At 42.6% G+C, this 22,438-nt stretch overlaps 1 protein-coding gene across 2 annotated transcripts in view; it reads right to left on the bottom strand.

Annotated features, from left to right (window-relative positions):
• LOC134540858 (cGMP-specific 3',5'-cyclic phosphodiesterase) overlaps positions 1-22,438 on the bottom strand; it is a 274,843-nt gene that overhangs the window by 9,551 nt on the left and 242,854 nt on the right. Inside the window, exons 21-24 of one of the 2 annotated variants that reach the window (XR_010076524.1) lie at positions 19,849-19,932; positions 18,241-18,391; positions 14,315-14,385; positions 11,504-11,844 (exon numbers count right to left, since the gene is read on the bottom strand). Coding sequence is in view for 1 of the 2 variants with exons in the window: in XM_063383866.1 (XP_063239936.1) it covers positions 11,554-11,844; positions 14,315-14,385; positions 18,241-18,391; positions 19,849-19,932 (597 nt within the window). In the remaining variant the exon portion in view is untranslated. The remainder of the gene's footprint in view (positions 1-11,503; positions 11,845-14,314; positions 14,386-18,240; positions 18,392-19,848; positions 19,933-22,438) is intronic. The other variant, XM_063383866.1, reaches the window with a different exon arrangement.

Raw genomic sequence — 22,438 nt, 5'->3', positions numbered from 1 at the left:
AATAACGTTTAGTAATAATCTCTTTAGGTGAAAATTTTCACCATACAACAAATGCAAAATAACCATAAGAATCTACAGTAATAGTTTTTATGCCATTGTGAATGCCATACAAACTCTAAGGCCCAGTCTCGCATGCAATGTTGGCTATTAAATTTTCTTGTCATTGGATACCATTTTGACGTGACAACGTCTAATAAATCGATGAAAACCGGCTGCACACACGAAAAAGAATGACTCATTGTCCCGTTACGCACATAGTCCCGTTACGCGGTGTCCCGTTACGCTCATTGTACGCTTGCGCCGCATCTATCTCTCTTCCACTCGATTGGAACAACCATCGATTTGACTTTTTCGAGGCACATTAAACTTGAAACACTCCCATTCGTTTCCTACTTTTCCTATCATCGTCCTATCCTTAACAGAATAACACAGATTGGAAGAAGTTAAATAGCAAACATGTATAAAAGTTATAGTTAAAATAATCTCTTCGTTAAAGTAATAAACATATTTGAATTAATGAGTGCAAATAAAAGTAAATTTATCAATTAAATTGTAGATTTCATTTCACTCCTTCTTTGCATCCATACAAAATAATGATAATTCAATAAATATTATTCAATTTTATTTATAAAAGTATGCAATCATTTCATCAATGTTTTGTTATGACGTTGTCACGTTAAACTATCGTCCGTAAACCGACTTTACAGACAACCAATTTTTTTTTACAAAATATGTGTATACTGACACGTTAAATTCAATCTGATTGTTTTCCGATCGTTAGGTTTCGGTATAGTTGTAGAATGGGCCAAATGAAAATACTGAATATCTATTGAGCAAGACGTTCACTAAACCACGGTGTTAGGTCGGGTTTATAAACTACGCAAGAAACGAAGAGATGCAAAATGTCAGCAAGACATTTCCAAATACTCGTTCATAAACCAGAAAAAAAAAAAAAAAAAAAAAACGCAAGCATCGTGAAACTGTCAACTTCTTGCGTTTCGGCTTGCGCTTTTGTCTTCCGTATTTGAAGATAAAGTGTTGAAGATGCTAGCGTTACGTGCACACAAGGCCAAGATGTTGCTTTTATTTTAGGTAAACAAAGGTTTTCATTTTTGAAGTGAAATGTCTTTGCTGAGGGGGCTAAAAGTTTCGAGCGTTATGACAATTAGGATCGCAAAGGGGAACAGTTAGGTACGTGGTGGGGAATCCGCTAGAGGAGACGGCAGGGGGGAGGTAGACATGATTCTGCACACGTGCATACTTGCACAATAGCATAATTGAGCGCTCGCATACTTGCATACATACATTTTTTTTAAATCTGTGATCTCGGCTAAAGAGAATTGTGTTTCCTTTACGTAACAACACGATAAGCAAGAAGTTTCACTTCTGTCGCGTGTAAACTCCAAGCGCACACTTTTTTTATTTGTAACTTACGCACAGCGAAAGAAGAACAACACATTTAAATCAAATTATCGACTTGTTAATGTGTTTTCGACATGAACACGACTTAACAAAAAACGACCAGGAAAAAAAAATAATGTTCAATTTTTTATTTATGATTTAAAGTCGCAAGGTTGGCGACGTATTTATAAACGACAGTTTTTTTTTTCCGGTTTGCGGGGCCGACCTCCGTAGCGAAGTTGGATGGACACCGGCTTGCGGTGCGAGGGGTTCTGGGTTCGATTCCCGGGTAAGGCAGGTGTGTTGATATACGTGCGGCAATTTGTTGATCGATGATATGATAATGAACAAAGTCTTCGAATACGAAATAAAATTGCTCTATGGCCATTTGGCGGACCGCTGTAGTCCACCAAAAATTGGTGAAGTGAAGTGAAGGGAAGTGAATTGCGTGGTTTGTGAACCTTCGACCAACCTCGGGTTCATTTATATATATATTTATATTTCTCTGTTTATTTTAATGTAGCAATACTAACCTAACTAACCGTCCATAGTGTTTTAAGGTGTTTTAATGTAGCTAACCTAACCGACCACTTTTAATATTTGAATTAATTTTTCCTGCGCAAAAATAGAACAAATCCAGAGGTTGGCCGAAGGTGAATATTCGGGCAGGGACAGAACTTGATGTATATCTTAGGCTTCTCTTTGTGAACCCGGCCTTATCGACGCGAGCATAAAGACAACGTCGTCACTGCCAACACTGCCAACTGATGTTAACAGCAGCAAGGTTGGAAGACAGTGGGATTTGCTTAGACACACCGCAGGCTACGCACGCATCGCCGTCAAATGCCTCACGAACAGCGGTGACGTCACGCACAGACGCGAGGATTCACAGGCCGGGGAGACGGCTGCTTGGAAAAGGGGAAGCCTTTTCACAGACGAGAGAGCCAAACGGCCGATCGTTCATCTTAGGTTTTAATTTTTTGTTCATTGTAAAAAAATATGGCGGTGTTGATAAAAGGAGAGACCATAAACAAGGCAACGTATTTATTTGTAATTGTTTTTAGAGGAGAATACCTAATTGAAGTAGGTAACGTACTTCGTGGATTTGTATATTTTTGATACCGTGTAAAGTCTAGGAAGTCTTTGTCCTCCAAAAATATTCTCGGGACGCCCCATATTCCCTTGCAATTTTACGCAACTTGTAATTTTCAGGTAAGGAATTATGCTATTTCCGATTGATTTTTAGAATACTGAATCATTTTGTATCTAACATGTTTATAAAAATTACGAAGTCTCTATGTAATGGTCAATTAGGTTAGGTTAGCTACATTATAAATACTTTAAAACATCGTGAACGGTTGATTTGGTTAGGATAGCTACATTAAAGATACTGTGAAATCATGTAAACCGTTTCCTAGCCCTAGCAACCATAAAATGATTTTAGAGTATTTTTAATGCAGCTATACTTACCTAATACAACCAACCATCCACAATGTTTCAAAGTGTTTACAGTGTAGCTAACCTATCCTAATCGACCGCAAAATTTAATGCCACAACCGGTTTATACAATGAGATAGAACGGGGCAAAAAAAAAGCGAGCATGAACTTCGGGGAACTTGGGGTGTGTCTCTTTCGTCTGTGAAATGAAGGCTTCCCGGGCCAGTAAGTTTGATAGAGTGGTTCAGGGAACAAACGAAGATCGGGTCAGCTTCTCCAGGCCAGAAACTAGCCCTGACAAAGGAACGACGACGTTTTAGCGGTGTTTATCAGTGGATAGCATCGTTTCTCGAGACACCTCACTTCAACGTCACGACTGGTTTTTTGTGACGAGACCACGCTCACATTCATCACCCTTCACACAGAAAAAAGAGACAGCTTATGGAGGGAACGTACCACAACGCCGAACGTACGATAACGACGAAAACCATAACGCCGAAATACCAAATTGACTACAACGCCGACAGCCAGAAAACTGCTGTGTACCACAACGCCGAAATACATTAAGGCCGAAAAATGTCATTGCAGGACTGCCACAAAGGTTAGGTTAGGTAAGGTTATCACACAAATTCATTCAGTTGTTTTTCATTTCGCTCCTGTGCACACCCCCCTCAACGCAGCAACATTTTTCGGCGTTACTGTATTTCGGCGTTGTTGATACACAGAAGTTTTCTAGCTGTCGGCGTTGCGGTCAATTTGGCATTCGGCGTAATGGTATTCGGCTTTATTGTACGTTCGGCGTTGTGGTATTTCGGCGTTGTTGTAACGACCCGCTTATGGATGTGTATATATATATAATTATATATATATATATGCATGCCTGCAATAGCATAAATATAATCGTCCACGGAAATACCAGAGTTTGGTGGGAAAAAAATATTTGGACGATATTTTGTATTTATCGACACTTATATACTGAACTCTTTCTTGTGTTTTGGGCCAAGAACATAGTAGAGGGGGGGGGGGATTGGGGGGGGGGGGGGGAGTGCTAGAGTTCCGAAATATATTTTTTTATCTTGACAGTATGGAAGATATTACAATTACGAGTTACGCAACTTTAATTTTTTTTCCATTTGACGTTTTGCAATTGTGGCCACGAAAAATTAAACATTAAGTAACGGGGAGGTGGTTCTTTTTTTTTGACGTGACAACGTCTAATAAATCGATAAACTCCGGCTGCACGCAAGAAAAAGGATGACTCATTGTCCCGTTACGCACATTGTCCCGTTCCGCACATTGTCCCGTTACGCTCATTGTACGCTTGCGCCGCATATATCTCTCTTCCACTCGATTGGAACAACCATCGATTTGACTTTTTCGAGGCACATTAAACTTGAAACACTCCCATTCGTTTCCTACTTTTCCTGTCATCGTCCTATCCTTAACAGAATAACACAGATTGGAAGAAGTTAAATAGCAAACATGTATAAAAGTTATAGTTAAAATAATCTCTTCGTTAAAGTAATAAACATATTTGAATTAATGAGAGCAAATAAAAGTTAATTTATCAATTAAATTGTAGATTTCATTTCACTCCTTCTTTGCATCCATACAAAATAATGATAATTCAATAAAAATGATTCAATTTTTATTCATAAATGTATGCAATCAATTCATCAATGTTTTGTTATGACGTTGTCACGTTAAACTATCGTCCGTAAACCGACTTTAGAGACAATCAATTTTTAATGTATTTATTAATTCTCAGCAAATTTTGTTTGAAACATTTTTCCGATTAAACGCCTAAATTACGAGAAAAAACTGATTCAAACCAATTTTTTAACCCATTTCTCCAAAAACTTCACGTCCGATTTAAAAAAAAATTAGCACAAATCGATTCAGCGTCCTCGAATTACACTTATATCGAGTTTTCAGTTCTGCTGGTAAAAAAAAAGTGCTTACTTTTCCTCTCGTTGACTGGCCTAATGATGAGATAGATCCCCGTCAGCCAATCAGCAACGACTGCTCGGGGATTGCTTCATTACGCAATTATCCTGAGCTCAACATCGCCTGGCTAATACGTACGGGCCCGTCTCTATCCGTTGCGTGCTGTTGAAAACTCCGTACCACGAGAAAACGTCCCCATTCACTATTTCCCTCCTTGTTCTGTGCGCGTGGTCACATCGCTGCAAGGAGGGGGGGGGGGGGGGGTTGCGTTAACAACCTGTGGTGAAATGCGTGTCGGTAAAACAACCACACAACTCGCGATAAGTGTATCAGACAGTGACGCACCCAGGGGGGGGGGGGGGGGGGTGTAGGGTTTAAACCACCTCCGAAAATGTGAAGAAAAAAGTAAAAACATTCTCAGTCCCAGCAAAATAGGTACGATGGTCTATGGGCAGCGCTCAATCTACCAAACTTTTTTCACGTCAGTGTATACATTATGAATTGTTAGTATTACATTTGTAGTCTGCTACCGTGAATTACTTTAATTTTTTTTTACAAATAGCTTGTGTTATATAAAACCTAAGAATGGTTTGTGCGCTACGTTTATCTCAATTGTTGCATAATTTTGGACTATTTTTTGAATTTTTTAACTGGACAGAATTTTATACCCTTTGGTTTTACTCGTAGAGTGAACTTAATTTGTGTGTGTGAATGCAGTAAAAAAGCAAACCATCATTGTCAGTGATTTAAGTTGCACAGAATGTGGACTTTAATGCATGCTATGATTCTCACGGTATTAACATAATACTGATTTTGAGCGGAAGAGACGCTGGGTTCGATGAAGGTATCTTTGTTTGATTCTTGTCTAAAACAAAATTTAGTACCGTAATAAAAATTATTGTTTTTTTTCTACCAGCAGTATATTCAATAACTAGATACAAAAAACTTCTTAAATAGCACCAATTTTCACCTAGAAATTCAGATTTTTTCCCGGGAGAGGACCCCCGGACCCCACTATTTATTTTTGAAACCGGTGTTCCTTCATAAAAAAAAACTAACTTAACACCCTCCCCCCAAAAAAAAAAAATTCCTGGGTGCGCCTCTGGTATCAGAGTGTTCGTTGCAGCTGCTACTCACGAGACTTATCGGCGCTGCGTCGCGGGAAATTGGCCCCAAGTGACAGGAATCCTCCGCCGCACACTCCCACACTCACTCACGACACCTCTTTGACTGTCTGAGTCGCGGCCGTTTGGCGATACCGTCCACCGGGGACGAGAGGCACACCCGAACACTTCCGAAGATCTCCGAGAATGGTCGATCACCCGTAAAAAAAAAAAAAAAAAAAAAAAAAAAAAAAAAAAAAAAAAAAAACCATATATCGCACCCCGAGTACAAGACTATCGTAACTCAAAAATCAGTGCAGTACTAACTATCACAACTCATTTGCCATGGTCTTGCGCATATTCTTATATAATGTTTTTCCAGAGTTCAACACTTACTTCATTTGCCGTAAGTCCCGTAAAAGTAAATATAATATTGCGATAGTCTTGCAGTGCCTAAGATAATGATTTTTTTTTCTCTCCTGCTTATGGTGAAAATATCTCACAAACTCAATTTTTTTGAGTTACGATAGTCTTGTACTCAGGGTGCGATATATTCTAGTGTCTCCGTAGCGTAGTCGGATGCACACCGGCTTACGGTGCGAGGGGTCCTGGGTTCGAGTCCCGGGTAAGGCATGGGTGTGACATTTACATGCTGATATTTGATTAGATACCTACGAATTGAAATTGATGATTGCACTGACACAAATTGACCCATTGGCTATTTGGCGTATCGCTGTAGGCCACGTTATTCAAAGAAAAAGAAAATATTCCACAGATGTACAAAGGCTCCCATATGAAAGTTTGTAATTGGCGGGGGGGGGGGGGGGGAAATTTGTAGGGGGGGGGGGGCAAACCATCACAAAAGACAAAAAAATGACCTTAAAGGACTCAAAATTTGTCCAAAATGCTCAAGAACACCTAATATTTTTCTTTTCCTGAAAGCTAGAGCCACGGGCCCACCCTGCCCATACATATGAGCGCCCTTGCAGTCGTAAGGGTATTTTAAACAAAGCTACCCTAAACTGACGAACCTTTCATTTTGGTTGCAACAACCTTAAACCTATACGACCAGCCTTTTTTTTTTTACTTCGGTTAACTTCGGAATTGCTCGGCTTCTGGCTATGACGGACTCTTGCCTTCGTCCGCTGCCATGATCTGCATTCCTACGTAATTCATGCGGGAAGCCTACGATTCACTCGTCCTTCTGGACATACCCGAATACTCACGTTGGCAAGCCTTCTTTTCACAGACGAGACAGCCAAACCCGAGGTTCCCCGAAGTTTATGCTCGCTTTTTTTTTTCCGTACCACAACAGGTGTATTTATTTGGGGGAAACCGTTTGCATGATTTCACAGTATCTTTAATGTAGCTATCCTAACCAAATCAACCGTCCACAATGTTTTAAAGTATTTGTAATGCAGCTAACCTAACCTAATTGACCATTAGTTATCATGAGTTGTATATTTATTTACAATGAACAAAAAAAAAAAAACCCGAAGATGCACGATCGGGCGTTTGGCTCTCTCGTCTGTTGAAAGAAGGCTTGCCAACGTGAGTATTCGGGTATGTCCAGAATGACAAGTGAATCGTAGGCTTCCCAATTCATGCTTGCCCGTTTTACCCCGATCGCATGTGCCCAGGTTTTTTTTTGTCCCGTGTTTCCGCGCAGGTTTTAACCTGGGCCGAACTTAGCGTGATTTCAGAAGACTTTAGTCATGGCGCCAACAGCTGCCACGGCTGGCCAATACCAAAACACACGACCCATGGTACCCTCGGCGATATAGGCTTCGGCCTGAGACCCCTTCTGCAAAATACACTTAGTTTCAGTTAAGTCAGGGAGAGAAAAAAAAAATTGGTTTTCTGTAAAGTCGGTTTACGGACGATAGTTTAACGGGACAACGTCATAACAAAACATTGATGAAATGACTGCATACTTTTATGAATAAAATTGAATCATTTTAATTTTAATAATAAAAGAATAAATACTTGGAATTATACTAGTAATCAGATTTTTAAAATTCAAGAATAATTAACCTTTATTGCCGAAATTGTTGTTGTAATAAGCAATGAAAACCACATTAACTTTTCACTTCACTTAATAAACAGTCGACGAAACAGTTCACGTGTAGATGTAAGTTGTGTGCTGCCGCTGTCTTTCTTCTCCTCGGACGCATAGGCCAATCGAGTGGAAGAGAGATAGATGCGGCGCAAGCGTACAATGAGCGTAATGGGACACAGCGTAACGGAACAATGTGCGTAACGGGACACTTTTTCTTGCGTGCAGCCGGCGTTCATCGATTTATTAGACGTTGTCACGTCAAAAATCACGGTAATATTAACACATTAATTATAAGTACAATCTATGCTGGAAGAAGTGTTATGATCACTTACACAACTTTTACTGACATTTCGAAAATAATGTTCAGCGAGAGAATGTTAGGGCCAGACGATAAAATGAAAGAGAGCTATCAGAGTCAACTCACAAGGAAAATCCATCACGTAAGAGTAATAACAATAAAAAATGTAATAACCAACAATGCGTGTGAGACGGAATTGACATTTTTCACGATCTCATCATTAATGTTATTGAAGGGCTCTTTTTCCACTGTCCAAAAAATAACCCTTTTATAATAGTAACGACGAGAAAATTTCACGTGTACGTTTCGGACAGTGGAAAAAAAAAAACGTTAAAACGGGTGTTTTCACTTACGCTTTTAGGCGGGTTTAACACGACACCACCCTTACAAATGTTGTTCCATCACTATTATCTTCTACAGATATCCATTTAGTGCAATAATATGGGTGTCTAAAGTCGTGTGAGTAGTAATTTCATACCCATTATATACACTAAGAGAATATCTGATGAAAAAATGTTATTGAAAGAACAACAAATGAGAGGAAGGTATCATGTTAAAATTTAAAAAACAAAAAAGCCCTTTTATAATAGTAACGACGAGAAAATCTAAGGTGTACGTTTTGGACAGTGGAAAAAAAAGTAGTTTAAAACGGGTGTCTTCACATACGCTTTTAGGCGTGTTGAGATCCAACACACAACAGTGTTGTGAACGGCATGGTGAAGTTGCAAGTAAGCCTTAATGTTTAATATCGCACCATGTCACCGCTTATTGGTCCCATCGGGACGCGTTACGCGGTGCCTGGCGCGTAGAGTCGAAGATACGTGCGATGCACGAGCCAGTGTCGCCCTTAAAGCGAACATGCGCATCCGGGCGGCCAACACCTTTAAGTAGACCTCGAGGCCCGCGAAGATTAGCTACCAGACCGCGGATCACAGTCCCATACCAGGGGCGTAGAAACCGGGGGGGGGGGCAGGGGAGACGTGTCCCTCTGAACTTTTTGGGTGGAGGGGACTGTCCCCCCCCCCCAACTATCTAGACCGTGATATTTTTATTCTATAATATTATTCTGCCCAACTTTATTTGTAATTTCTTCACTCTCAAATTTCATCTTAAGGAAAAAATAATAATTTTTAATAATTTTAACATCGATGTATCCAATAGTTAGATACAAAAACTGCTTAAAAAGCGCTATTTTGCACTTTTGAAATCAAAATTTTCCGGTGGACGACCCCCGGACCCCCCGTCTTATTTAGAGGGGAATGGGTTTACATGACATCAAAATCATTATTTGTCCCCCCCAACTTTATGAACACAGCTACGCCAATGTCCCATACGTAACCTACCGTGTTAATTCTTTAAAGTTTTAGGGTTAGAAGGGAATTTGTTAAAAAAAATCACAGGTTTATAAGCTGCGAAGCTTCTCTGAGATATCTAGCCCGGCGATGATGATCTCTTCCGTTTACGTTGCTCCTTTCGACCAATATAAGCCGAGTACTTGGTATCCATGCTCGTTAGTTTCCTAAATACGTTCAAAAATTGTTTCACGTACAAGGACATCTAGTGTTCTGTTAATAATTTAGGTATATTTGCATTATATATGTCAATTCTGCCCGTGCTATTATCTCTTAAGAGAATTTTTTTTTTCATTAAATTAATATTTCGTAATCTTGGAATGCAAGCTCATTGGTTGTTATTTGTTACGTTTCCGTGTCATTGCAGAACCTATGCCTTGTTGTAACCACGCGTTTGCCAGCAGGCTCTCCAAGTCTGTCGTGAGGAAATGAACTTGCATTATCTCCAGCGGGCGGGAGGCGATCCAGAAGTGGCCAGAAGCTGTACAGACCATGCCATGTCAGACCAAAATATTTGAAGTTTGCAAGCGGTAAAGAGGCCTTTATCTCCCTTTCGATAGTGGTGTCAATGGGATGAATCCGTGGGCGCTACCTTGTATACTTGGAAGAACCAAGCTCTTTGCTCTTGGCTGCAGATGCACTGTTTTAACGCTTCTTTGAGCGACTGCATCCCCCTTTTTATTCCCCCCCTTCCCCCCCCCCCCAAATAATCACACCGTATCCTTGAAACAAGCCTTTTCAAAATCTAATGAAGTATTTTTTTGGACATACGCCATTGCAGTTTTGCACTGTTAGCCATGGAAAATTTCAGAAAAAAAAAATATATATAGTAAAAAAATTCACAGAAAACAAGACAATCTGCTGATGTCAGACAAACGAAACTAAACCAACAGCAATACATCAGCCAATAATATCACTCTTTCGTGCGCGGCCAATCAGGATAGCCCTCTCGCCTGCCATTGGCTGTGCAAGGTGAGGAGCTCTAACATATACACACCCATAGTTTTCCGGTGTACGAAAAGCGTTTAAGCTCGCGCCTGGCACGCATTAGGATCCTCCCCCTTAACTTCACTCCCTAATTAAGTTTTTGGACCCACAGACACTTCAACTGTGTGGGACAGACTTCAGCGTGGAATGGCTGTTGTAGTAAATTGACAGTGTCCAATATCAGTATGTTTGTACCTAATGACGGGAACAGACGTCAGTTCCCGAAACGTCGCAACTGTTGTCACTGGAAACCTTCTGTGTTCGTCAGTGCTTTCGTAGTTGCGTTGTCCATAGTACTTGTTTATCTTCGTCTTTGTGTTTATGTGTTTGCTGGGTTGTCCAGGTTTGTTGTCGGCCTGCATTTAAGCTGTCTCGTTTGGGTTCTGGGTTCGAACCCTGGGTAAGGCATGTGTGTTAATTTACATTAAGAGATTTGAGTGCTACGATTTGATGACGCATACAGAGAATTGATTGCTGACGATATAGTAAGGTTCCGCATCCAGACAACAATTATCCCCTGGCTGTTGGTGTAACACTATAGGACACCCTAATTAAAAAAAAAAATCTGTCTCGTTTTAGCCCACTGTGTTCGTCTGTGTTGTTATATTATTATACATGACTAAGCTCCTTCAACGGAATTCTTGTACTGTCTGCTGGTTAGAGGTTAAACATCTTTTGACTGTGCTGTAGGCGTTGTTACTTCAATAATACTTGTTTAGTCTCATCGTTAGTTTTGTTTTTAGATTCATATTTTAATTTTTTTTTTACTTTCGGAATTTTTTCCATGAAAAACAGTGCAAAACTGCAATGGCGTATGTAAAAAAAAAGAATTAAATCTGATTTCCCCATTGCACGAATCGTTTGAAGAACGTGAGACTATCCAGGAGTAGTCGGGGAGCGCGACAATGATCAGACTCACGCGGGGAGAAAATGAACCTCAGGCGCACCGTTGACGGGAGAAGCCCGCGCCTACAGCAGCGAGCACAGCTTGCTCCTGGCCTTGCCCTTCTTCTTGCGGCCGGGGGCGGCGGGCTGCGAGGCGGGGGCGGCGGGCTGCGCTGGGGTGGAACCGACGCCGCCGCCGCCGCCGCTGCTGCTGCTGCTGGAGTAGAGCGAGCTGCTGAGGCGGTCCCGCACGGCCTTGCTGAGCGTGCGCGAGCGGCGCAGGCTGTGGAACCTGCCCGAGGCGCGTCTCGACAGGCGCCCGCCCGCCTCTCCCGCCGCCGCCGTCGCCGCCGCCGCCGATACTGCTACTGCTCCCTGCCGGCCCGCAACAAAACTGTCACCGTTTCGACGTAGTTCCAACCTTCTCTGCTAGAACTCGCTGCCGTCGCCACTGCTGCTGCTCCCTGCCGGCCCGCAACACAACTGTCACCGCTTCGACGTAGTTCCCACCTCCTCCGCTAGAACTCGCTGCCGTCGCCGCCACTGATGCTGCTGCTCCCTGCCGGCCCGCAACACAACTGTCACCACTCCAAATTCAGTTCCCACCACCTCCGCTAGAACTCGCTGCCGTAGCCGCCGCTGCTACTGCTCCCTGCCGGTCCGCAACACAACTGTCACCACTTCAAATGCAGTTCCCACCACCTCCGCTAGAACTCGCTGCCGTCGCCGCTACTGCTGCTGCTCCCTGCCAGCCCGCAACACAACTGTCACCGCTTCGACGTAGTTCCCACCTCCTCCGCTAGAACTCACTGCCGTCGCCGCCACTGCTGCTGCTCCCTGCCGGCCCGCAACACAACTGTCACCGCTTCGACGTAGTTCCCACCTCCTCCGCTAGAACTCACTGCCCTCGCCGCCACTGCTGCTGCTCCCTGCCGGCCCGCAACACAACTGTCACCGCTTCGACGTAGTTCCCACCACCTCCGCTAGAACTCGCTGCCGTCGCCGCCGCTGCTGCTGCTCCCTGCCGGCCCGCAACACAACTGTCACCGCTTCGACGTAGTTTCCACCACCTCCGCTAGAACTCGCTGCCGGAGCAGAGCTGAGCTCACGGCATCGGATCATTCTAATTGCAGACAGATTTTTTTTTTAAACCATATAATGAAACGGCTGAGATAAAATATTATGAACATGAACAGTTCGTCACAAATCAAGATGGCGGTCGGTGCCCCGGTAAAATAATTCACCATTAACAGTTCGTCACAATCCAAGATGGCGGTCGGTGCCGCGGTAAAATACTTTGGAAATGAACAGGTCGTCACAATCCAAGATGGCGGTCGGTGCCCCGGTAAAAATACTTCAGACATGAACATTTCGTCACAATCCAAGATGGCGATCGGTGCCCCGGTAAAAATACTTCGGTCATGAACAGCTCGTCAAAAATCAAGATGGCGGTCGGAGCCTCGGCACCGCACCCTGGATCCTGGCGCCGGAGCTGCCAGACTACACTACTCCTGTGTCGCTTCGGTGTTGCAATTTTTTTTTTTTTCCTAGCCTAAGTTAACTCTAAGTGTGTAGGGGAGGGTCCAGGTTAGGGGAGGACCTAAGTGTGTCTCAGGCCGAAGCCTATACACTCTACCATGCGGGTTTTTAACCATGCAGGACAAGGGCGCGTGCATCATGTGCTTATTGGGGTTTACTGGCCAGCCATGGCTGCAATTGGCGCCATGACTGACGCCCCATTGGTCGCCTAGCTTAAAAGCTAGCTAAGTGTGGCCCAGGTAAAACCTGCATAGACACAGGGAAAACCCTGGGCCGGTTCATGCGGGGATCAATTAACATGCATTAAGCAAGCAGGTAACTACTGGACAAGAGGAAGAAGGGTCCAGGTAAGAAGAGTTGGAGGGGCTGAAAAATCAAACTTGGTGGAGTTGGGTGCTTGGGCCTTGCGGCCCGCATTTAAGTTGGGAGCTCCTGGGTTATTATTAGCCAGGGGCGCATGCGCCCCCAGGGGCGGGCGACTTCACGTCAGCCCAGCCACAGCTGCCCAGGCAGCCACAGTTAAGACAGAAGCGGGCAGACGAGCCAGTAAACCGGCTCGAACTGCTGGCTCTCGGTGCGAAAGGCAGCCTGACGTTGCGCCATCTTCATCTTCCTTCTTCAGGTCAACAGCAGTACTTTTCAAGCCAGGGTGGGGGGAGGGAACCAACCTCGCCACCCAAAATCCCCGAGACGGTTGAAGGTCGCGCCGCTCGAGGCTACTGCTGCCACACCTACAGCAGCCCCAGCTGGAGGTTCCTGATGTCTTCCTTCAGAGTTCCGATGCATTTCAATTCCGTTGCGCGCGCAGCAGTTCACAGCTCCGCAAGTTCCAGCCCGCAGTTCGTCTACACTTCGCATTGTTTCAGCACATCGAGCTCCCCTGCGGGCCTTCGCCGACGAAGCTGCTTTCTGCCACGCGCCGAGCTGCATTCAGGCTACCTTTCACACCGACAGCCGTGATAACGACTCCACAGGCCGGCCATTGGTCCGCGGACTGCTATTGGTTATTCGCAGCCACCCCAGCGAGATTGCAGCTCTCGGGCTGGGATCCCGTATCCGCCACCCGCGGGACGCGGTCGGTAGCAGTTGGCGCTGCTAGGCCGCCCCCAGCACGCACACAAAACCAACACGCACTGCCAGCCTTCGGTTACCCAATAGGTCGCAGGGAACTCCCAGCCAACAGCCCGCGAGAGAGATGCGCACGCCCCGAGAGACGACCACCGACTCGGTGTTGCTTGGCAACTTCCCGAGTCGGGAACGCGCGAAGTTACCCGAAGATATACACCGACTATAATCCAGTACAAACCTTTTTGTCCGTGTTGTTGGCGCAGTTCAGCGTGGTCACCGTGAACTCGATGTCCTTGGGCTCCGAGTTGGCTGCAACATTGGGGAAAAAAAAAACATATATATTGCAGACGAGAAGCCTAAGATGTACATCAAGTTCTGTCCCTACCCGAACACAACCGAATATTCACCTTCGGCCAACCTCGGGATTTGTTCTATTTTTGCGCAGGAAAAAATGAATTCAAATATTAAAAGTGGTCGGTTAGGTTAGCTACATTAAAAACACTTTAAAACACTATGGACGGTTTGTTAGGTTAGTATAGCTACATTAAATTAAACAGAGAAATATAAATATGTATATAAATAAACCCGAGGTTGGCCGAATGTGAATATTCGGGCGTGTTCGGGCGGGGACAGAGCTTGATGTGCATCTTAGGCTTCCCATTACGACAGCATCACCGCCAAGTGAATTCACAATCTGTCCAGGAACAAAACGAGGATGAATACCAAGTTTAATATCTTGTAAAATCGAGGACATTAAGAGACCATTAAGAGTTTACCGAAGCGAAGAGGATCGAGCGAAGCTGGGATGTAATGGCGGGGGAAACTAAAGCACCCAGAGAAAACCCCCGGTTAAATAAAATAACAGATCTTATTCTGTTCGCTGCGGAAAACTTTTGACTCTTCGCAGACTAATAAATGTTCCTTTTGAAATATCTAACATCGACAAACCCCACACTGGACTTTGTATCTCTATTAACTTAGGTCAATATTTTTTTGGTAAACATTTCGTTGATAGTATGATTTTCCTAGGTGAACATTTTGCCCCATCTTTAGGTTTTTATACGTTACTCCGGATTCACGGACAGGAACGCTCCGTAGGATTAATTTTTTTTATTCTCTCCCAAACCGCCCCCATTTGTAAATCAAGTTTAAATGAAGAGAAAAAGTATATTTAAGTTATTAATTTTTTAATTATCAAAAAATTATTAATTTATAAATAGTTTAACCCGGAGAATATGTATAAATGTGATATCATTGGTGACCAATACCTACACCCATTGCATAGTTCCAATTTTTTTTAAAAACTAAATGTTTGTTTGCGTCAGGTTTCAAACCCGGATCGGATAGGCGAAAGGCGGGTGAACTAACCACTCTCACGTCGTTGCCACCAGCTGCCTAGAAGGTCAAGAGTGAATTCTTCTTTTGCGTCACAAATCAGGCTGAGAAAGAATTAACAAACTACGCTATACCGCAAGAAACGACAAAACCCAATTTAAAAAAAAATTGATAAAGTTTTCAAATACTCGTTCGCAATCAACACAACAAAGAAAAAAAAAAAAAAACCAAAAGTAAGCATACAAAAAAAATAGTCTGTACAATTTACAAATGAAACCTTTGGAAATCAGTTGCCAATGAAATAGTTTCTAACACTACAAGAAATATATTGTTACGAACGCGAGAGACCAGCTTGCGATGCCAGGTTCGGAGCTGGCTGGCGGCCCTGCACGGCCACTGACGTCACGCTACATGTCACGTGGCCTCCACTGACGTAAGACATGCCACGCGCGCCTGGCCGGATTACAATTGTCGTCGCTATGCCCCTCCCTCCCTCCCCGCCCACCACGCGCATCGTCCCGCCTCGAGTTATTACCACCTTTAGCGGCCTGGGAATTCCGGGCTTACAGAGGCCGCCGCGTGGAGTGGCGTGAACAAGCGTCGTCATTCTTGATATTTCTATAGCTATATCTATAGCTAGGATTACAAATAGTTTTAGGAACTGGAAAGTGAAGAATCTATTTGATGTTGAATTTTCTGCTGCAAATCCTTCTCGTACTGAATGGACAAGATCCTTCCGTAATTATGGAACTGCTGATAGAAGATAACTTTGGCAAATCAGAATATTTGATTTCATTGTAATACTATGGCTATTCGTAAAGTAAGCTGCGTTTGTTCATTAAAAAAAATAAACTCTTGAGAAAACGTTTTAATGGCCAGTTTTAGTTAACTACATATTTACATCACATGTTCACATAGTCACCGCTCAGTTCCAAGCACTTTTCGCATCGCTCTGCCAGTTTATTTAACTCCTCTGCATAGAAGCTCGTCGCCTGGGAATGGAACTACGCCTTGGCCATAGGCATCGTGCACTTCGAATACGCAATGCGTGTAGCCTTACTACAGGCGCTCCGTAAACATCGAAAAACGTTTAAGCTATCTCCGTACTAAAGTCGAGTCATTTTGGTTGAAACGTGGGTCAACAATTACAACAAACACTACAGAAAAAAAGCTATATTCAACTGGTTTAGTTTCCAGGCGGCGAACTTCTAAGCAGAGAGGTTAAATAAACTGGTAGAGCGTTGCGTGGAACTGAATGGCGATTATGTGAACATGTGATGTAGATACGTAGTAAAACTGGAACCGTCTATAAAAACTTTTCTATTACGAGTTTATTTATTTTTATGACTAAACGGATCCTACTATAAGAATATCCCTCGTACATCTATATAAATAAAAAAAAATGTAAATGTTCTTTCGTTTTCAAAATCTGAAATTTCCGAAAGTTATTCATCGATTGCTTTGAAATTTCGACACAACGTTGCATTCGAATAGCACGTGTTTTTATAAATTTATGTGACACATGTGACAGGTATATATAGACATATATACACATATATATGGCCCAGGCTGAACACAGGGTGAAGAGGAATTTTCGAAATCAGACGCCAGTAGTTGTCTTTTTAATTTGAATGTCAAGTGTGCAGAGATGTTCTGACAGTATATATACATATACATATACATATATATATTTATACACGAATGTTTGTGTGCTTGTCTTCTGTTTTGTAAAGATAAAGATGTAGATAGGAAGATGCAGACATAGAGACAGGGATATATAAATATATAGAGAGTTATATATATAAATATATTTATAGAGAGTAAGAGAGAACGATATATAGTGAGATTTATAGAGTGACTAATAGAGAGAGCTAGAAAGATTAGATATGTGTACCTAATTGAAAACAAAATTGAAAAAAAAATTAGAAATAGCAAACCATGCCCAGCATTAGCTAGTATCATTTGAAAGTTGTTATAGTCGCGCCGGCCAGTTGTGACTGACCGTTGTAAGATGGTTGGGGAGGGGAGGGGAGGGTTGAGGATGTGAAGAGGGGAGGGTTGAGGAGGGGAAGAGGGGAGGTTTGAGGAAGGGAAGAGGGGAGGGTTGAGGATGTGAAAGAGGGGGGGGGGGTTTGAGGAGGGGAAGAGGGGAGGATTGAGGAGTTGTAAGGGGGAAGGTTGAGGAGGAAAAGGAGGGATGGGTTGAGGAGGAGAAAGAGGGGAGGGTTGAGGAGTTGTAGAGGGGAGGGTTGAGGAGGAGAAGCAGGGGAGGGTTGAGGAGGAGAAGCAGGGGAGGGTTGAGAAGGTGAAGGAGGGCAAGGTTGACGAGGGGAAGAGGGGAGGGTTGAGGAGGAGAAGGAGAGAAGTGTTGAGGAGGAGAAGGAGAGGAGGGATGTGGAGGGGAAGAGGGGAGGGTTGAGGAGGGGAAGAGGAGTGGGTAGAGGAGGGGTAGAGGGGAGGGTATAAGGAAGGGTAGAGGAGAGGGTTGAGGAGGGGAAGAGGGGAGGGTTGAGGAGGGGTAGAGGGGAGGGTTGAGGAGGGGTAGAGGGGAGTGATGAGGAGTGGTAGAGGGGGGTGAGGAAGGGAAGAGGGGAGGGTTGAGGAAGGGAAGAGGGGACGGCTGAAGAAGGGAAGAGGGGATGGCTGAGGAGGGGAAGAGGGGAGGGTTTAGGAAGGGAAGAGGGGAGGGTTGAGGAGGGGAAGGAGGGGAGGGTTGAGGAGGAGAAGGAGTGGAGGGTTGAGAAGGGGAAGAGGGGAGGGTAGAGGTGGAGAAGAGGGGAGGGTTGAGGAGGATTAGAGGGAAAGTGTCGGGCGCACGGCGCGACGCACCCGTGAACTCCTCCACGGGCTTGTCGATGGTGTCGTGGTCGATCCACGTGAGGCCCATCTCCACCTTCTCGGCCAGGTCCTGCCAGTGCCGCCTGTTCTCCATGCAGCCGTCCAGCAGCGGCTGTATCCAGGGGAACGTGTCGGACAGCACCTGTTCCCCCCAAACACAACCACCACCACTACCACCACTTCACCTTCAGCATCCTGTGTCCTCGCGCGTGCAGGGAGAGAAGCCTAAGATGTCCATCAAGTTCTGTCCCTGCCCGAACACGCCCCAGAATTCACCTTTGGCCAACCTCGGCATTTGTTTTATTTTTGCTCAGGAAAAATGAATTCAAATTTTCAAAGTGGTCGGTTAGGTTGGCTACATTAAAACACTTTAAAACACTATGGACGGTTAGTTAGGTTATTTAAACTACTTTGAAATAAACAGAGAAATATAAATATATATATAAATAAACCCGAGGTTGGCCGAAGGTGAATATTCGGGCGTGTTCGGGCAGGGACAGAACTTGATGTACATCTTAGGCTTCCCTTTCTGCAGGGACGTCACCAGAGGAGGGACTCTTCTCCAAGCAGCTAAACCGCCAGAGTGTATATCCACAATAAATATTTACTTGAACATCGTAGTTGGAGGGCAGACGAATCAATTTATTTCTATTGAAAAACAAATGAATGCACTTCGTCAAATATTTGAACACACGTATTTTTTTTTTCGCGAACCATCCAACCTGCCGATTTATTAAAAAAAAAATATAAATATACTGCAAATAAATATACGTTTATTTACCATCTATGTTGAATAAAAAAAAACATGTTTTGAATAGTGGAACTAATATGTTGTTAGCGATGTGAGGTGTCGCCAGGAAACGTTCTGGTTTCGGTTTGGAGTTGAAACTAGTCTAGTTAACGTCCCTGGAGGTGTACCTTTGTGTACAAACACACGGTTATTTGCACGTTTGAAATATGTTTTCCGTTTTTTTTTTGTATTTTAACTGATGTTTCATTCAAGCATAATATTTTTTTTACACCATGGAAAAGATAAATCGAACATTCAATAATTTGAATTTTTTAAAATATTTAATTATGCTTGTTAACGTGCACAGTTAATAATGAAAGATATTCAGGGAACAATTTACAAAAAAAAAATGTTTTAACTAAAAATGTTTGGGTAAGAACCCGAACCCAGTATTACTGCAAACACTATTTTTTTTTGCGAAACAGGTTTTTGTAATGTAAATGTACAAATCTGTTTCATTTACAAAAAAAATACAGTGTATACAGTATTGGATTAAACGTTTGTATGAAACGTTTCTCTTATAACTACTAATTATTATTATATAATTCATAGATAAAATAAACATTAAGTTTCAAACTACAGAAAACTGATAAAATTCATTAAACGGTTAGTAATTTAATGTTTCCTTTTGGGCCGCCACAGATGGCAGCGCCGTGGTTACACATTTCCGTTCCACGAGACTTCCGTTTCATTCACGAAATCACTCCCACCAAATGAGCTCAGATGTAACACATAAAAAAAAAAAAAAAACTCGTCTACACCAGTTTGTTTGAACAGGAAATTACTCTCACATTTCCCTTGCTACTCACCTTGTACAATGGAAGACATATAAAGTCGATGAAGCCGACCTGCATCTGGGGAAGTTCGTCCTTACGTTCCCGGTCCATCATGGCCTGGAAGCAATCACAAGAAAGTATTAGGCCACAGTGTTTTTTTTATTTTGACGTGACAACGTCTAATAAATCGATGAACGCCGGCTGCACGCACGAAAAAGTGTCCCGTAACGCACATTGTCCCTTTACGCTTTGTCCTGTTACGCTCATTGTACGCTGGCGCCGCATCTATCTCTCTTCCACTCGATTGGAACAACCATCGATTTGACTTTTTCGAGGCACATTAAACTTGAAACACTCCCATTCGTTTCCTACTTTTCCTATCATCGTCCTATCCTTAACAAAATAACACAGATTGGAAGAAGTTAAATAGCAAATATGTATAAAAGTTATAGTTAAAATAATCTCTTCGTTAAAATAATAAACATATTTGATTTAATGAGTGCAAATAAAAGTATATTTATCAATGAAATTGAAGATTTCATTTCACTCCTTCTTTGTATCCATACAAAATAGTGATAATTCAATAAAAATGATTCAATTTTATTCATAAAAGTATGCAATCATTTCATCAATGTTTTGTTATGACGTTGTCACGTTAAACTATCGTCCGTAAACCGACTTTACAGACAACCAACTTTTTTATAAATGGAACAGAACTATTCATGTAAAATTATATATATTTGCAAATTTGTACAGTTACATGAAAAAAAAACTGTACCACTACAGAATAGTGTTCACAGTAATCCTGGATTCTGAAAGTTAAAGTTATTTTTAAACAATTCCCTGAACGGCTTTCAAGTATTAACTGCTCACATTATTAAGCAAAATAAAACGATATAAAGTCCAATTACTGAATGTTCGATTATATTTTCCGTGTTAAGAAAAATTCTTGAATTCGGAAGCTTCTTTTTTCGTGAACTTCTTGAATATATCTTGGAACAGTCCCTTTTTAAACTCCAGCAATAATCTGCCATCATGTGCGTATCCCATCTTCCATGATAATGGTTCTCCAAAATTTTAATATCTTGATGAAATCTTTCACCTTGCACTTTACTGCTGTCTAATAAAATTTCAGGAAAACGGCCCAGGTGGATGTGTAAATAGTGCACCTTAATACTCATGTCGCACCCAAGGGATTTTAAATATTTAAGCATATAGTTTGCCAGTTAAACATGATTTTCTGCTTTTAGTTGTCCCAGAAAATTTCCGACAACTGCAACAAATGAAGTCCAGGATTTTCACTCAGCCTCATTCATGAATTTTACGAAGGCTTGGTCCTTAAGAAATGTTCTTATTTATGGGCCGTTAAATATTCCTGCTTTAATTTTTTCCTTGCTCAATTGAGGCAATTCTCCCCTTTAAATGCAACAAATGATCCGTCCTAATCAAGAGCTTTTACAAACTGCTTCATAAACCCCAACTTGATATGTAGTGGAGGAAAGATGATTTTCTCTCGTTAAACTAAGGGTTCGTTAAAAAGTTTTTTTTCCCTCCAACGACCATGTCTTATCTCTTATCCAGGTTTGTTTGTCTTGTCTGCGTTTGCTGTCCTTGTTGAAACTGCCCAGTCGTTGTCAGCCCAACTGTGTTCGTCTGCGTTGACTGATATATAATGTGTTCATCTGTGCTGACGTAGCTGTGTTTCCATAATCCCCCTTTTAGTTGTTTAATTTGGGTGCCATCTGTTCGACATCAGCTGATTTAAGATTGTTCTCTGTGGGTTTATGTTAACATTTTTATTTCCTATTTTTTCATTCCATGACAAACAGCGCAAAACTGCGATGGAGTACGTGTATGCCTAAAAAAAAAGGGGGTTGTCTGTAAAGTCGGTTTACGGACGATAATTTTACGTGATAACGTCATATGAAAACATTGATTAAAACTTGCATACTTTTTTAATTTTCAAATATTATTTACAGTTTTTTGCAAATTTAATTTAATTAATTTGTTTTTAATATAATCACGAACAATTAGTTAAAAAGCCCGTCTTAACCTGTTTGATATTATAGAAGATTTTTCTCGCACGGTGGTTGGCCGGTTCTTGCACGCCCGGCTCGGGCGGAACCTGACAATTTTTCGTGCGTGCAGCTCGATTTATAAGACGTTATCACGTCAAAAAAAATTGATTTAAATCACTGTCTGTACTCTGCTGGTCGTTTATATTTCGGTGTCGCACAAATCAAGTGCGAAGACTATAATCCTTCCTGCCTCCCTTTTCCCTTCTCAATTCCTTTTATCTCTGTTCTCTGGGTGAAGACGGTGGCGCCTGTCTTACTGCGATAAGCAGTTGGGAACTTGCAAGTTTCAGGAGGTTGAGTTACGGCAGTCGGTAGAGATGGGAGAGGATGACTTATACCCCCTTCCACCCCTCACCCCCTACCAAAAAAAAAAAAACTCCCCTCAAGAGCAGAGTCAAACTGGGGTGATCTTGTGGGGGGGAGAGATACGAGTCGTGTTCTTGGCTAGGAAAGAGAAACGTTTTCGAGTAATTCCTGGTGCTATCTTCGTTTAGTCGAACACAGAAATGGCAAGAATCGAAGAGAGGAGGAATGCAAAAAACAAT

The sequence above is a fragment of the Bacillus rossius genome, chromosome 17 (assembly GCF_032445375.1).
Source record: "Bacillus rossius redtenbacheri isolate Brsri chromosome 17, Brsri_v3, whole genome shotgun sequence".
Taxonomy (NCBI): Eukaryota; Metazoa; Arthropoda; class Insecta; order Phasmatodea; family Bacillidae; genus Bacillus; species Bacillus rossius.
Note: the sequence above shows the minus strand (reverse complement) of the source record. Positions and strands in the feature narration are given on the sequence as shown.